Here is a 15,947-nt window from a genome sequence, read left to right as displayed (position 1 = left end):
ACGGCTAAACCAGGTTCAAACTCAAACTTACTCGGATAAGGCATTAAACTAGCTACGTAGTACAGGCCCCTGCTGTTTGTGATGTTGATGTACATATGTAAACAACCTCTTTGTTAACCAAATAGCTACACTTCTCTCTTGCTGCTGTTTGTGATGTGCATTATGTCACCTACTTTGGGGAATTCAAATATAAATAACAGAATTTATTGAAACTTATTTCTGCCCATATCTTCCACCCAATTAAGTGCCACTTCTCTGAGATCTTCTTCTGTTAATCGCTGCCCAACATACCGTTGTCTTGATTCTTGGGTTTCTCAAGGTCATTCATGAGAAACATCGCCTCTTCCTTAAGGATATCTTTGAAGACATCTTTGCCTCGATCTCCACTGGCACGCAGTGACTGATAGAGTTCCCTCATCTGCTCCTGACTGGTAGATTTAGATCTGATATTATTATAGCCTTCTTGCGAGATAACTTTATTGTTCAGGAGCTTATCCAATATTGGTGCGACCATGTCCACTCTCTGGATCAGCTCAGCCCGGTGTTTATCCACAAAGTGCTCTGAGGAGAAAGGGAATGAAAAATGACTGTTTATTAGGTGATTGATTTGAGTGAGCATCAGGCTAAAATCAGCTTGTATCAGGCTACTTTGCTTCTGAAGGATTATAACATTTTCACCTACCTCCTATCGTGCTTTCTACCTTCTCTTTATCTGTCGCCATCGTTGCTGCCTGGTAAAATCACAGGAAATATTCACAAGATCAGTTGATCAGCCAGGTCACACAAGTATAGGGGAGAGTGGCGTAAGACGAGTCACGTTTTACCTATGTTGCTCTAAAGGCAAAGAAAAAATTAGACAGAAGTACAATGAACACATCTACCCTTATTTCAGGATGTCTCCTATCAATTGAAATTATAAGAATGTCTATGACAAATGGCCCTGGAAATATGACTTCTTAAAAAAGTTTTTCTCTGGCTCAACTTGTCCCAGGTTAGGGTTAAGTTGATCTGACTGTTACAGTCAGCTCGTCTCGGCTCATTCATGATTCATATGGCTGTCTATCAAAGGAGTGGAAGTTCGCTCTTAGTGAGGGGATGCTTATGTCCATAATAGGCTCCGGTTGGCAGCGTCAGCTCTCCATCTTTGCCCTTTCACAAGATGGTGGCACCTGGTTGCATCGCCTGTTGCTGGATAGGGTATCTGTTTGTGGAGACCTTCTTGTTTTAGTGTCTTGTCCCTGTGAGATGTATGTCCAAACTAAATGTTCCGGGGACTGCTGCAACGGAGCCCTCAAACCCAAACAAATTAAGCTGGTCAAGAGACGTAGATAGATGCCTCGCCCCTACCCAAAGAGGGTGCCGCGTCTATGTGCCGACAGACCGCAGTGCCGACAGTCCGCAATGCCGATAGCCCACAAGCAGAACCAGCTGAGCGAGGCAGTGTGCATTGTGCAGCATGTCGGGGGACCGGCTGGAGCTAAACTCTCCCAGCCCCCATGCCTAAACCTAACCTCCCCCAGACCCTAACCCTAAACCTAGATAGATGCCTCGCCCCTACCTAAGTCGGCTACACGTGAACACCTCTCATTTGATGACAGCCTTCATATTATATGTTACGGTGACATTGTTGCTAGCTACCCCTAGACATGAGCCTTGATATCATTATTGATCAAGCTAGTGAGCCTGCCCGTCACATAATGGGGCCTAGTCCGAGGATTGAATCGATAGCTACGCGGTGTTTGCTAACTTTAAGCTGCTAGCGTTTAGCTGATTAGCTTTAGCTTAGCGGGCAGATAACCCTGCTGGCATTAGCGCTTGCTATCGTCGAGTGTTTTGGAATGATACACATTACCACTTGACTGTATGGAGCGCTGCTATACCTTCATCATTTCTTCACGGTTGCGTGCGTTTCAACGTTTAGTTCAGGCTCTCTACCGAGGATAACGCCGTGCATTGTGTTGGCTGTCTACCCAGATGGTTCATGTAAGCACTAGGCTGGCAACTGAGCTTCACATGGCAGATTAGATGCTGCTCAGGGTTTTCTCATGAACAGAGTTTAGGATGATAAAAACAGAATGATAAAATTATAAAAAATCGTGAATTAAACTAGAACGACCGCACCACAGATATATGCCTCCGCCAACAAGTGAGCAATCAACATCCATGTCTGTCCACACTTTGATGTTTGAGCCAAATTTTAAGACATTCTGTCAAGGCGTTACTGAGACGAGCTTGAAATTGGCATCCGTGGGGTCACAGTGACCTTGACCTTTGACCACCAAAATCAGTTCATCCTTGAGCCAAGTGTGACGAAATTCCGCCAAGGCGTTCCTGAGATATCGCATTAACGTCACAGTGACCTTGAACTTTGACCTTTGATGACCAGAATCTAATCAGTTCATCCTTGAGTCCAAGTGGAAGTTTGAGCCAAATGTGACGAAATTCAGTCAAGGCGTTCCTGAGATATTGCATTAACAAGCTATAAAATGGCGTTTGTGAGGTCATAGTGACCTTGAACTTTGACCTTTGATGACCAAAATCTAATAATTTCATCCTTGTGTCCAAGTGGACGTTTGAGCCAAATTCGAACAAATTCCGTCAAGGCGTTACTGAGATATCGTGTTAACGAGCTTGAACATCACATTCGTTTGGTCACAGTGACCTTGACCTTTGAGCACCAAAATGTAATCAGTTCATCATTGAGTCCACGCGGTCATTTCAGCCAAATGTGACAAAATTCAGTCAAGGCGTTTCCTGAGATATCGCATTAATGAGGTAGAAAATGGCGTTCGTGACATCACAGTGACCATGAACTTTGAGCACCAAAATCTAATGAGTTCATCCTTGAATCCAAGTGGACGTTTCAGCCAAATGTGACGAAATTCTGTCAAGGCGTTGCTGAGATATCGTGTTAGCGAGCTAGAAAATGGCATTCGTGAGGTCACAGTGACCTTGAACCTTTGTATTGGTGTAATGGTTATCCTTGGCATTGACGTTTGCAGGTTCGATGCTGTTCTCTGGGTTTTTGGTGAAGCTCCCTGTTGATATTAGAGTGTTTGGGACTGTGTGTTATCGGGCTGCAGGCTGTAGGCGCCGTTGAGGATTTTGTGGAAGGTTTTTTCCAATTTTGGAATAGTAATTTGGTTGCATGTGTGCAACATTACTGAGAATTGGGTAAGGTTTGCTGGTCTGGGAATACAGGTAGCATAACTCTAGTCGCGATTACATTTTTGACATTGCCGTGTTTTTCAACCATTTGCCAACATGGCGTCGGTTAAACTTTATGATATGACACAGGATCAGTTCCAAGGGCTGAAAAAGGAGGACCTGATTGGTCTGGCCAAGTGAGAAGAGGTGGTGCTAGAAGAGAACATGTTGAAGCCCACCATAGATCTCCTGGTGATTGATGGGCTAGGGCTGCAGGAACATTGGGAACAGCAGGAAGAAGCGAGGGAGAAAGCAGAGCAGAAAGCTGAGCAGCAGTCTGAAAAAGATAGGGATTGCGGGCTAGGCTTGAGGCTGAGAAAGTTAAGGATAGAGGCCTGCTGCGAGGAAAGGAGACCCACGACAGAGTGCTTCAGAAAGAATTGGCTGAGCTTGACCGAAAGAAGGCTATGGACGTGGAGCGACTGGCTGAACAGAGGTTTGATAATTGAGGCGGCAGCAGAATGAGTCCTATCTGGACATGCCAGAGGTACAATGCTACTGGTGTGATAAAGTAGGCCACAAGAAAGATCAGTGTCTGAATTTCAAGCCAATTGGGCTCGTGATCGCAGAACAGGAGACTGTAGAGGACCTTCATGGCTATGAGGGGTCACCTCTAAATGGACTCAAGGAGGGCATAATGCCCACATGCCCCCTGCAGTGCAGAGTGAGCTCTCCAGAGATCACTTTATTCAAGCTATAACCCCGAGAGAGCTGCACATCCAAACTGCCAACTGCCACACACACGTACACTACAAGAGGCGGTGGAGCTGGTGCTTGAGAGAGATTGTGGACTACAGAGAGAAGGAGATCAGCCCTATTGTGATAACCTCAGTGGAGAGCAACCCGGCCCAGGAGAAGCCAGCATGCTGAAATGACTGAACTGATCCATGCTGTGTCTCCACACAGTGCCACTCTACCTCGCCAAGGCCGTCTGCTCTGCTGGGGGTGTGGCCGACCCAGACATCTCAGGCAGTGCAGATCCTGCTAGGGATCAGGGAAACGGCTCGGGGTTCATATAGACGGGACTTTGTGGACCCCTGGTGTTGTGTGTGTCTGTCGTCGCCCTCCCCCCCCCCCGAAACAGATGACACCGTGGAGTCGGCAATGGTGGTGGGCTGGACACCTTGGAGCCCTGGCAGCAAGAGGAGCTGTGGCAGGTTTTAGCTGAATTCAAGGACATTTTGCCCCTGACAGATGATGAAGTGGGCTGGACACACCTGGTGCATCATAGGCATCAAGACATGGCCCCGCCGTCCTTCCATGGCATATCAGGTGGCCGCAGACAGTGGCATTGAGGAGATGCAGCGGGCGGGCATCATTGAGCCCTGTGACAGGCCTTTGTCCTTGGTGGTTGTGATGGTCAAGAAAAACAGAGTTCGAAGATGAGATTATGTGTGGACTACAGACCACTAAATAAGGTGACGATGGAGTGCTGCAGAGAGCCTGGATGGCGGGTGGTTGTCCCCAGAGCACTGAGAGAGGCTGTGAGGAGCTCTCATGGCACCACTGGGGCAGGGCATTTTGGAATCTCCAAAACCCTCTGCTGCCTTCGCCAGGGGTTCTACTGGGGGCGGTTAAGAAGGGGGGGGGGGGGGGGGGCGCAAGGCCGTGGAAGATCCTATACAACAAACTGACATTTGCCATCAGCAGGAAATTCTCGAATGTTAGAAAGTTATATTTCTTGATAATGTTACAGTAATGATAGCTGTTAGGTAGGCTTGCCGCGGTAGTCGGTGTTACTGGTGTTACACGGTGGTGGGGCATACACCGATTACATAACATGCCCACCGGTAACACCGTTCATTTTTATGGAAGAAGAAAGAAAGAAAAAACTCTGCCCGCTCGTGCTAGTTTCAGGGTGCACCGGGGTAAATTACAAGCGCTCCCTCTGGGCTGCAGTGTGGCCGCACTGTGACAAACTATAGCTGGCTAAACAGAGCTGTGCTGCAGTGTTGAGATTTAGTTTGTTTTGTAAAGGCAGAAGAAGAGCTGGAGTTATGCTGTAGCTAGTCTCATCATGGAGGGAGCAAATCGCAGCTGAAGCACATGGCTATGAAGTTCCTTTAAGATTGCTTTAAGGTTAGCATAAAAATTGCTATCTGCGGAAGGAGGGCGGCAAATGCCCACCACTATAAAAGACATGCTGGGGGACAGAGTCAGGGACACCGCTAAATGTTCAAATTCAGCATCTAGCTTGGTTTGTACATCAAGTATACTACACTGTAGAGTATCCTTGATGTACAAAAGTAACCCCCCACCTCTCCCATTCATTCTGTCCTTCCTAAAAGCATTAAACCCGGGCATAACATAAGCAGCCCGTGGAGAATTTGCGGTTAGCCAGGTTTCTGACAGACAGAGAAAATCTATATTAGTGACTAGTTTTTCCACTTGCTCCGTTTTAGATGTGATACTACGTATATTGAGGTGGCCCCCCAATAGACCTTTAGGTTTAGACTGACTGTCCCAAATAACTTTAGCGTGGTTCAGTGATTTCATGAGATTAATTTCATATAATTGTCTCTGTCTGGTTGCTTGTGGTTTTACCGTTGGACGTGGATTGAGAGTCACTGGTGTTGGCATCTCAGCATCTGTTGTGAAGCTGATGCTGTTGTTAGGCAGAGGTCTGGTGGTAGCTAGCCTGCTATTGCTGGAGCCCGGGCTGGTGGTAGCTAGCCTGCTACTGCTGGAGGCCGGGCTGGTGGTAGCTAGCCTGCTACTGCTGGAGCCCGGGCTGGTAGTAGCTAGCCTGCTACTGCTGGAGGCCGGGCTGGTAGTAGCTAGCCTGCTACTGCTGGGGACTGGGCTGGAGATGGTGGCAGGGATGCTACTGCCCGAGCCGATGGTGGTAGCAGGGATGCTACTGCTGGAGCCCGGGCAGGTAGTAGCTAGCCTGCTACTGCTGGAGGCCGGGCTGGTGGTAGCTAGCCTGCTACTGCTGGAGCCTGGGCTGGTAGTAGCTAGCCTGCTACTGCTGGGGCCTGGGCTGGTGGTGGTGGCAGGGATGCTACTGCCCGAGCCGATGGTGGTAGCAGGGATGCCATTGATGGAGCCTGGGCAGGTGGTAGCTAGCCTGCTACTGCTGGAGACAGGGCTGGTGGTAGCTAGCCTGCTACTGCTGGAGGCCGGGCTGGTGGTAGCTAGCCTGCTACTGCTAGACCCAGGGCTGGTGGTAGCTAGCCTGCTACTGCTGGAGCCTGGGCTGGGGGTAGTGGCAGGGAAGCTACTGCCCGAGCCGATGGTGGTAGCAGGGATGCTACTACTGGAGCCTGGGCAGGTGGTAGCTAGCCTGCTACTGCTAGAGCCAGGGCTGATGGTAGCTAGCCTGCTACTGCTAGAGCCAGGGTTGGTGGTAGCTAGCCTGCTACTGCTGGGGTGGTAGGGTGGTTTCATATAGTTAATGGGCCCTGGACAGGGGTGAATATCCCCACATAACAGCAGGCTCAGGGTGAACATCAATTTGTTCGTGTTTACCAGCACTGCAGTTGACTGTGGGTGTCTTTGCTTCTGCCTACTTAGGCTCTGTAGTTGGATGTAGGGTGATATCAAACTGCTGTATAGTTGTCCATGGCCAAAAGTTACACCCAAAACAGGAGAAAGTCCTTTCTCAAAAGAGATACCGGGAGACCTCTCATTTCCAAAACATGGACAGCTAGTGTCATTTACAAATCTCCACATATGTACCACGCAGAGGAGTAGTAAGACTCTGAAGATGATTAAAGCCATTGTTGTTGTTACCTGGCTTAGACTGATTCAGGCTCAGCAGGGGAGATAGGCCGAGGTAGAGAGGATCCAACAAATATCCAGTTTTCCAAAAGCCATCCACAACTTTGGGTCGCTTCTATAATTAGTTTGTAATATAATGCCCGTATATAATGATGGGCCGTGAACACCTCAAGCTGTGTGTGCTAATCACCTGTGTTTATGTCCTCCTGTGGTTGGTTGGGGCGACCGGGAGAGGCGGGTTGAGGAAGTAGGAAGCCTGGGTGGTGGTGGTTGCCATGGGCAGGCGAGAGCTAGGACTGTGGAGCTAACTAGGTGTTATTGTTGGCGTTTTTGCGGTTGACAGTAGCCAATGTGAACAAGTAATAAATGCACTGGATTGGTTATTTCTCATCTCGGTCCTGGATGGGATTTAAAACAGTATCTGGTTACTTACTTCATTACTCAGATGAGTAATAATATTAGGCTACAAATGCATTATACTAAGTAACTTTGTACCACAATGTAACAATTGTTACAACAATGCTTCCTGCATAATTTCATCAATGCAGTGAATTGAGCTTTCAACCTGACTAGAGTTTAGGGTTAGGGTGCAAACAGCAGGACTCTAGCAGCTGGTCTTACAACAGTGGACTATACAGATGTAAAATCTCAGGCTGCCAAACATTGTAAGTTGAGGAGCCTTTGCCGTTTTTGTGGAGTAATTGAAAAGTTGCCCTGGCAAATATTGGGGAGATTGGTTGAATTTGCATTAATTATTGTGGTTGAATATGCATTAATCTGCGATCGGAAAATCACAATTTCCTGGAGGAACTGATCAAACAGTCATGTTACTGGAAGATGGGTTTGATGGGTTTGCCTGGTGAATTCACAGCATCCACATCAAGTCCCAGAGACCTTCTGCCTTCATCTGAAGAGGAGACACAGACAAGACACACGCTGCTTATAAGTCCTGCGATCATGAGATTGCCCATGGGGCCTAAGGCAGTGAATTCCCCATTTGATCTGAGGGTGCGGCCTCATAACTTCACGGTGTCAGTCAAGTCTAGTCTGACAGCAAAGTGCTCTAACCAGGTCTGAGGCATGACAGCACAGGTTAGGTGATGTAGTTATATTGTGTGTCACATTAACCACATCAGTCAACTAAACAGCAGAGCAGCACAGACACACACATGACATTTATATGGCTTTAAAATTCAGAATGAGAGAGTGATCTAAAACCTACTAACATCACACGACACTGCAGTATCAGAAGTTTCTCACTGAGGTGCAGGGTTCTCACCAGGCACGGCGCCAGGATGAATTCTCTACCGGTGCTAAAGCGGGGCTAAACCAATCTGTGAGGGTGCTAAGAAAATAATCAAGTTTCATGACTTCGACAGACTTCCCAGCAAACATTTTCACGTATAACGACCGTCTCCTCCCATATGGAAAAGATTTTACTAAATTTGTATATGTTTTACCTGAAACTTGTAAGTAATATGTAAGTAATATATATGACAGTCAAACCAGATATAAGATCCATAGTAAATTTGTGTAAAGTGAAACTTATATAATTTGGTCACTTACAAGAACTATATATGACAGTAAATCTACATACAATATTCTTAGTAAATTTGTGGAAAATGAAACTTATATGATTTGGGAACTCGTAAGAAATATATATAACAGTAAATCCACATACAAGATCCTTAGAAGATTTGTGTACTATCAAACTTCTATGAGTTGGGCAACCATAGTGAAACCGAAATCTTGCAAGTGTTCAAAAAATTAAGTCATCGTAACATCACCCATTGATTTTTGGACATCCCAGTTTTGAAGCTGGGAGTGTGGCCATCACCATCTTGGTGTTCTTGCGCAGCTCGCACGAGACGGCACAAGATCAAGGGTTTCCCACAGAGCCGTAGCTGCATCAGGCTGTAAACATGTTTAATCTAGTTGTAAAGTCAGGCATTTTAACATGGGGGCGAATTGGGAACGATTCCCTTTTGGGGCCAGCCTCAAGTGGCCATTCGAGGAACTACAGCTTTTAGTATCACTTCCGGGGCTCCATCTGCCCAAGCCCGAGCTTGCCACCTGATATTTAAAAAAAACAACGTATAAGACATTATGTACCCAGATAGCAGCTGACTCTGGATCCGCCTCCAAACGGGAAGATCGGTTGGTTAGGTTTAGGCATTAGGAGATTTGTTAAGGTTAGGGTAAGCCAATCAGAGGCAGAATAGGGACGGTCATGCCTTTGCCATCTTAGGATTGTTTTAGAAGGCATCTAGGATGGTGAAGGCATGGCTGGGTTTAGCCATGAGGAGTGATGATTGGTTAAGCTTAGGGTAAAATATCAGGGTATAAGCCAATCAGAGGCAGAGTAGGGCAGGTCATGCCTTTGCCATAAAAAAAAAAATTGTGTGCAGGACATCCTGCATCTTACATTAAAATAAATGGATAGATGGATGGATAGATAGCAAGATGATATTGATTCAATGTTGGAATTCCATCATAATAATATTTTTTGTTGGTTGAATATTCAAGGCTATAATAACATTGAATCAATGTTGATAGTCTAATTCTGTGCTTTTTCAATGTTGAAAAGACAACATTGAATTAATATAGATTTTTGGTCAGCTGTATTGCCCCAATATCATGTGTCAGTCTATCCGTCCATTCATTCAACACTTTAACGCAGACCTGGGCATTATGTGGCCCGGGGGACAGACCTGGTCCTCCTGATGGTTCTGCCTGGCCTGGGAGGTCTAAGACAAACCATACCATTTTACTTATGAAACTAGAAAAATCGAATGAGATCATCTTGGCTGTTTGGAGTGATTTTCAAATATAATAAATACTGAAGAATAAGTGCACAGTATGTTTTCTATCATTTAAGATATATAGAGCATTTGCTCCTAAAATGTGAGAGATCTACATATGTGTGGGGGAAAATGGAAAGTATTGGTTTTAATATTACTGTGAATTATAATGCCGTGATGTATCGTGTCTTTAATGGAATAATGCCAGGACCACACCAGGACTTTTTCTGGACAATTGTTTGTGTGGTCGCAGCAAAATTGTGGAAGACGAGGTGTGCCACAGTTATCCACTAAGCTGTCATCCCAGGTGAAGTGGTCTATAAACAAATCATATCAGAACTTAAAAGACAAAGAACACTGGACATAAGAACAAAAAGACCCACAACCTGGCAACTGCTCACCTTCTAATAGACTATATATATATATATATATATACTGTATATATATATATATATATATATAGATCTATTAGATATATAGATATATAGATATATAATATATATATATATATATATAAAATATATATTAGTGTAAATGTTTGTTACCCCTGACTGAATAATTTAATAAAGTATATTTAAAAAGTAAAATGAGAGGTTACGACATCTGACCTAGAGTGCGGGCGTATAGGTGGTTTCCAGGTGGTTTCCAGAACTTTCCAGGACTTTCTACGTGGTTCCAGGACTTGATGCCTTGCCCATGACCCTCCCCGGATCATAACCCACCACCATGCTAATTTTCAGCCCAATCCGACCAGGGGTGCATTGAAATCAATGGATGGAGGGCCCTCAGGATCATCTCCAGAGGCTCTACCACACTGCCACAACTAAATTAAAAATTAAAAAATTAATTAAAAAATTAATTTAATTATATAATTTAACCTGCTGTTATGTTATGTGTAGGACTGGCCATTTTGGGGGAAATATTTTCAGTAAAAATCTAGCTGTCAATAAATGAAAATAAATCTCCAAGCATGCCAAAACATGCAAAAAAAACATTACATGTCCAAAGAGCTTGGTTGACAAATAAAACCAGACAAACAAGCAAACAAACGCACGCACGCACGCGCGCGCGCGCGCGCGCGCGCACACACACACACACACACACACACACACACACACACACACACACACACACACGTTATGAGAACATCATGACGAATGGAAAGATACACACTCACGACACACTGCGCGTTTTCAAAAGAAAAGCCTTTTAGGCCATCTCATTCAATTTGTCTAGCTAGCCATGGCCGTAGCTAGCTATGAGAATGGGGAGGTCCGGACCTCCCCTAATATTTCAGAGAAAAAAATAAAACAATCTGCATGGAAAAGCATGAAAAACACGGGATCTCTTTTATTTTGAAACGAAAGGCAGGTCAGGCAGGAAGTCATCTGACGCCGCGTCCGCGGTAACTTGATTCTGAGAGAGCAGCAGCATGGTGGTGAGTGATGACTCTCTGTCTGCCTGGCGAGATAATTGAAGGTGAGCGAGCTGCGAGACAGTGAGCGAAGTGAACGACAGACAGTGAGTGACACTGACAGATTTTTTAGCAACAACCAAGAAAGTAAGTGTCTAGTCTGTCTCTTAAGTAATGTTACCTGTGTGACACGTTGGGATGCTACTGGCTAATCATGCATGATGCCAATTGCCAAGCTCCCGAAGTCAGGTATGCAGGTGGCATGGTTTCAGTTTCATGACCCAATAAGTAACAAAAAGAGGTGGTGTAAAGTTAAAAACAACATAATATATTTTATTTTATTTTTCAATCGTTCCTATCAGGAATAAATAAATGTCCCTCTGTATGTTTTTTTTATTATCGATGATGACTTTGTGTGTTGTGTACGGCTTGGGTTGTGTACCTGTGTTTGTAGGTGTCATTTTGATATGAATTTGGCTAAAACAGTTTGTGTTTGTTAGTTACAATTATGTTGACAGGAGAGCTGAGCAGGTGGTGACATGAAAGAGAATATACTGAATAATGACATCACAACAGTATAATCCTAATGTTGATTTAAAAATGATATATTACTCTAAATATGGCTAAAAAAGGGGGAAAAAAAACCTCAAACTTTTTTTCGGCGGCGCCCTGACGGGCGCCACCGAATCCGCCTCCCCTTGCTGGACCTCCCCTATTTCGGAACCCTGGCTACGGCCCTGTAGCTAGCTAGCTTCATATTAAGTAAAACGGTGTGGTTTGTTAGACCTCAGAGCCATCACTGTAGAATGTTTATGTTGGCAAGTTAAAACCGTCTGTAATAATATGTCTCAGAGTGATTTAGGTTAAATTCAGTTACACTACAGAGCATTTTACGCCTTTATTTTGAAGGGTAACAACGGAAGTCTGGTCCGTGTGTTTGACTCGCTTTGACAGGACTGTTTGTTTGAATTTGAGCGGCATGCTGTAACGTTAGCTGTCCCCAGAGTCAAGAAATGGTTAATACGGCGAAATGGTCGCAGTCTGGAGCCCTTGCTTGGGTGAGTGTTACACGATCATGCCTTTATATTTTAACTGTATGCAGGATATTGCAAAACGTTTAGTTTGTAGGCTAACCCTTAGCCGCTTAGCCAATGTTGCCGAATGTTGCTAATAATTAGCCAGTGGGACTGATACATACCAGGGCCAGGCTTTCCTGCTAGCCGCCGGGCGCTCCTCGTTTATACTGAGCGCCAGCTAGCAGGGTAAGGCCAGGTTAGTGTTCTGTTAGATAGTTTTGCTAGTTTGAATATTGAGTAACCTAGTAGCTAACGCCATTACCCCAGTGCAAATGTACCTCGCGCTGATGACGGCCTGTTTAGTTTAGCTAGCATGTTGAGCTAGCTCAAGTCTACAGTATAATGTACTGATGTCGTCCATGTAAAATAGCATGTCATTGGCCATAATTATTAAAATGTATGTTTAGGAACCATTGATAAGCAGGCATGTTAGAGAAGTCAGAAGATAAGAAACCGAGGTGAATTTAGGATTGGCTGCTTTCAACTAAATAGCCTGTGTTTTTTCTTAGTTCTTTTTTCCACTGTTCTCTTGACCTACAGTGTAAAGGGCAATTTACTGTGATTTATGATGTCGCCACTGACCATGATCATATTCTATCAATGGACATTGATGAGAGAATTAATTAATATGATCATGGTTGGTGGCAAGCATCATAAATCACTACTATAAACTGCCCTTAACACCAACATCACTGATTACCTGTGTTACATTATCATTTTTAATTACACAGTCTACTGTACACAGTAGACTTAGTGTAATCAGGTTATAGTTTGTATTGTACAATGCATCCTGGTATACTGTGCTTTTTTGCTGATTTGCTATGTTGTCGTTTGGTATCCTCAGGAACACAGGAGTCCTGTTGCTGACATCTCTCCAGAAGGTGACGGAACAGACCGAACAAATTCCATAGGCTAGCACAACAAAGGTAATATGACCACACTGGAATTTATACTCAAGCTTAAAGGAGAAAGTCACCAAAAACAAGGCTGATTTATTTTGGACATGATCTCACACATCTGAAAACTGGAAACAGTTTTTCCAGACATTCATTTAGTTTGACAGTTATTTATTTGATTGATTTGAGTTAAGTTGTGGACCATTGATGTAATTTGTGCATGAATGACAACACTGGTCCACAACTTAACTGAACTGCCTGTTGTCAGTCTGTACATGTACATGGCAATACTATTGATCTTGTGTTTATTACCAACTACCAGGCTCAACAAATATGTTGCTGTTGGGCGTCTGGGTAGTGTAGCGGTAGATTCCCTGACTACCAACATGAGGGTCGCAGGTTCGCGGTCCCCGTGTTACCTCCGGCTTGGTTGGGCGTCCATACAAGCACGATTGGCTGTGTCTGGGTGGGAAGACGGATTAGTTGTATGTGTACTGGTCACTGCACTAGCGCCTCCTCTGGTCAGGGCAAAAGGGATCTGGTGGGAATAGCGTGATCCTCCCATGTGCTACGTCCTGCCAGGGCAGCAGGGGGAAATTGGCCAAGTACAATTGGGGAGAAAATATGGTGGGGGGGGGGGAGACAGAAAAAACAACAAATATGTTGCTGTTAGCCATTTTCACTCATATTTCCATTGTTTTGCCCATTTACAAGCTATGCATGCAGTCTTAGATTGTGCAACACTTGCGTATACCATTTAAAATGAACATGATGGCCATTAAAATATCATATTTAATCCTGTTTTCAACAGGCATAAAGGAAACCTATGCAACTGCTTTACAATGTCAGAGGCCAACGTGTTTCTGTGTTAGTAACATTATTGTCGCTAATCCTAATTTTCCCTTTCACCAGAGGCTACAGCCGTAGAGAAAATACTTTCAGAATCAGAGAGGGAGAGCTGCAGAGCTCGCCTGGACTAGAATACCAGAAGAGAGTCCCTGGTGAAGTGCCTCATATGTGCCTGAGGGAGGATGTGGGCAAACCAGTCAAAGAGCACCTCGTAAGTTTGATTTTGTATTCAACTAAAATTCAACTTGATGAAAAATATTCACTATGACTTATTTATGGTGATTTGTTATATTTATACCTCAGTCAATGGTTTATCACAGATCAGATATATGTTCTTTCTCAAGCTACTTTATTTTTAATTTAATTTTGTTCTTGCGATCTATGGTTCATGATCACAGTGTTATTGGTAGGCCCTTGCACCCATATAAAGTTTTAATTCTGGTTATTCTCTATTCCACACTTGTTCTCACTAGGACCCCTGCAGATCCTGTTCTTCCATTGTGGCTACATGAAGAACATAGCCGTGGCTCCATCCCCGACTGCCAAGAACCGAGGTGTGTTCGTTGACGACCGCTGGACGTCTCTTCTCACATCACCTCAAACAACCAGAACCTGCAGATTCTTCTTGAGCAACGTGGGTGCGCGAGTAATTCCATTTCTCTTTCCTGGATTTTTGTGAAAAGTGTTTGCTACACACCTGGAATTCAACGGAGCAGTTGAGATCCAGACAAAGAGTGCATGCAGCATGTATGCACTTTCAAGCTTGTGCACTAGTTCAGATCTTTAAAGGAGAATTCTGTTTTTTTACCCCGGACCTTATTTCCAGCTTAAAATATGATGTTTTACTCACCCAGATATTTTTGGTTTCATTCGGATCCCCATAGAAGATATTCAGGTCCGAGTAGAGTGCTGGAACTGGCCAAAACGGGGCATATGTAGTACACACTGTAAATAACGTATTTTCTGCAACATAGCGGTTCATATCCTCATAATATCTTCCATAAATGAATGTGAATCCATCTATTCTCCTCCGGGCAGCCTCAATATCCTCATCCGGGGTCTGTGAATCCAACTCTTGCTCAAGTCCCGCTGAAGTCTCGTGAGTTTCCTGCTGACTGATTTGTCTACCAGGGAGTCACCGCGCACTGGCGGCATTTCTTGAAAAGAGCGGACGACGAGGAGAGAGGAACAACAGGCCAAGGACGAACAAGCCGCTGCACGGCCGAGAACAAATGGTGACTGGTGGTGGTGTTCCTGTGGACGCTATAACCCACTGTATGCCCACAGACGAGGAATGCCTCTGTTGGAGTCACAGACCCCGGATTAGGAAACCGAGGCAGCCCGGAGGAGAATAGACAGATTCACATTCGTTTATGGACGATATGAGGATATGAACCGCTACATTGCAGAAATTGTTAGTTACAGTGTGTACTTTGTATGTCCCGTTTTCGCCAATTTTGGACTGTTCCAGGACTCTACTCGGATGTGAATATTTTCTATGGGGATCCGAATGATACCAAAGTTATCTGGGTGAGTAAAACATAATATTTTAAGCTGGAAATAAGGTCCGGGGTGTAAAAAAACTGAATTCTCCTTTAACATGTTGAGTGCCATGGACGAGATATCTCGTCTTACATAATCCAACGGTTGAGTGCCATAGACGAGATATCTCGTCTTACAGCTTTTTCAGTGGTTTCCACTAGCTGGCGCCCTTGGGCAATATGTGAATGTGGATCCGACCTCTCCCGCTGCCCCGGAAGTACTCTAACAAAGATTTCTATATAAGGAAGGCGGGCTCTTTGATCAGCGTGGGTAGTAGGTAAGTTTGAGAGAGAAAGACAGAGACAGAATTACATAGCGATTTATAGATAGAGAATTTCAGCAATTTAGCAATTTAGAGTCAGATTTAGAGCGAGTTGGTTAGCGTAGTTGATTTAGTTTGTTAGTTGTTAGTACAGTAGTAGTGTTTAGTATAGTCTTT

At 44.6% G+C, this 15,947-nt stretch overlaps 1 protein-coding gene and 1 long non-coding RNA gene across 2 annotated transcripts in view; one reads left to right on the top strand and one right to left on the bottom strand.

Annotated features, from left to right (window-relative positions):
- LOC310784484 (protein NLRC3-like) overlaps positions 1–722 on the bottom strand; it is a gene marked incomplete at its 5' end in the record, with an annotated part of 67,493 nt that extends 66,771 nt beyond the window's left edge. The window contains 2 exons of the mRNA XM_083645471.1: positions 292–561; positions 683–722. Coding sequence (XP_083501597.1) covers positions 292–561; positions 683–722 — 310 coding nt within the window. The remainder of the gene's footprint in view (positions 1–291; positions 562–682) is intronic.
- Positions 723–13,065: 12,343 nt separating this feature from the next.
- Positions 13,066–14,568, top strand: LOC310784092. The gene is made up of 3 exons (XR_014553122.1): positions 13,066–13,147; positions 14,030–14,177; positions 14,440–14,568. It is a non-coding gene; the product is annotated as an uncharacterized lncRNA (long non-coding RNA).
- Positions 14,569–15,947: the final 1,379 nt, after the last annotated feature.

The sequence above is a fragment of the Poromitra crassiceps genome (genome assembly GCF_964638095.1).
Source record: "Poromitra crassiceps genome assembly, chromosome: 10".
NCBI lineage: Eukaryota > Metazoa > Chordata > Actinopteri > Beryciformes > Melamphaidae > Poromitra > Poromitra crassiceps.
The sequence above is the reverse complement of the archived record's forward strand: the minus strand, read 5'-3'. Positions and strand labels throughout refer to the sequence as shown.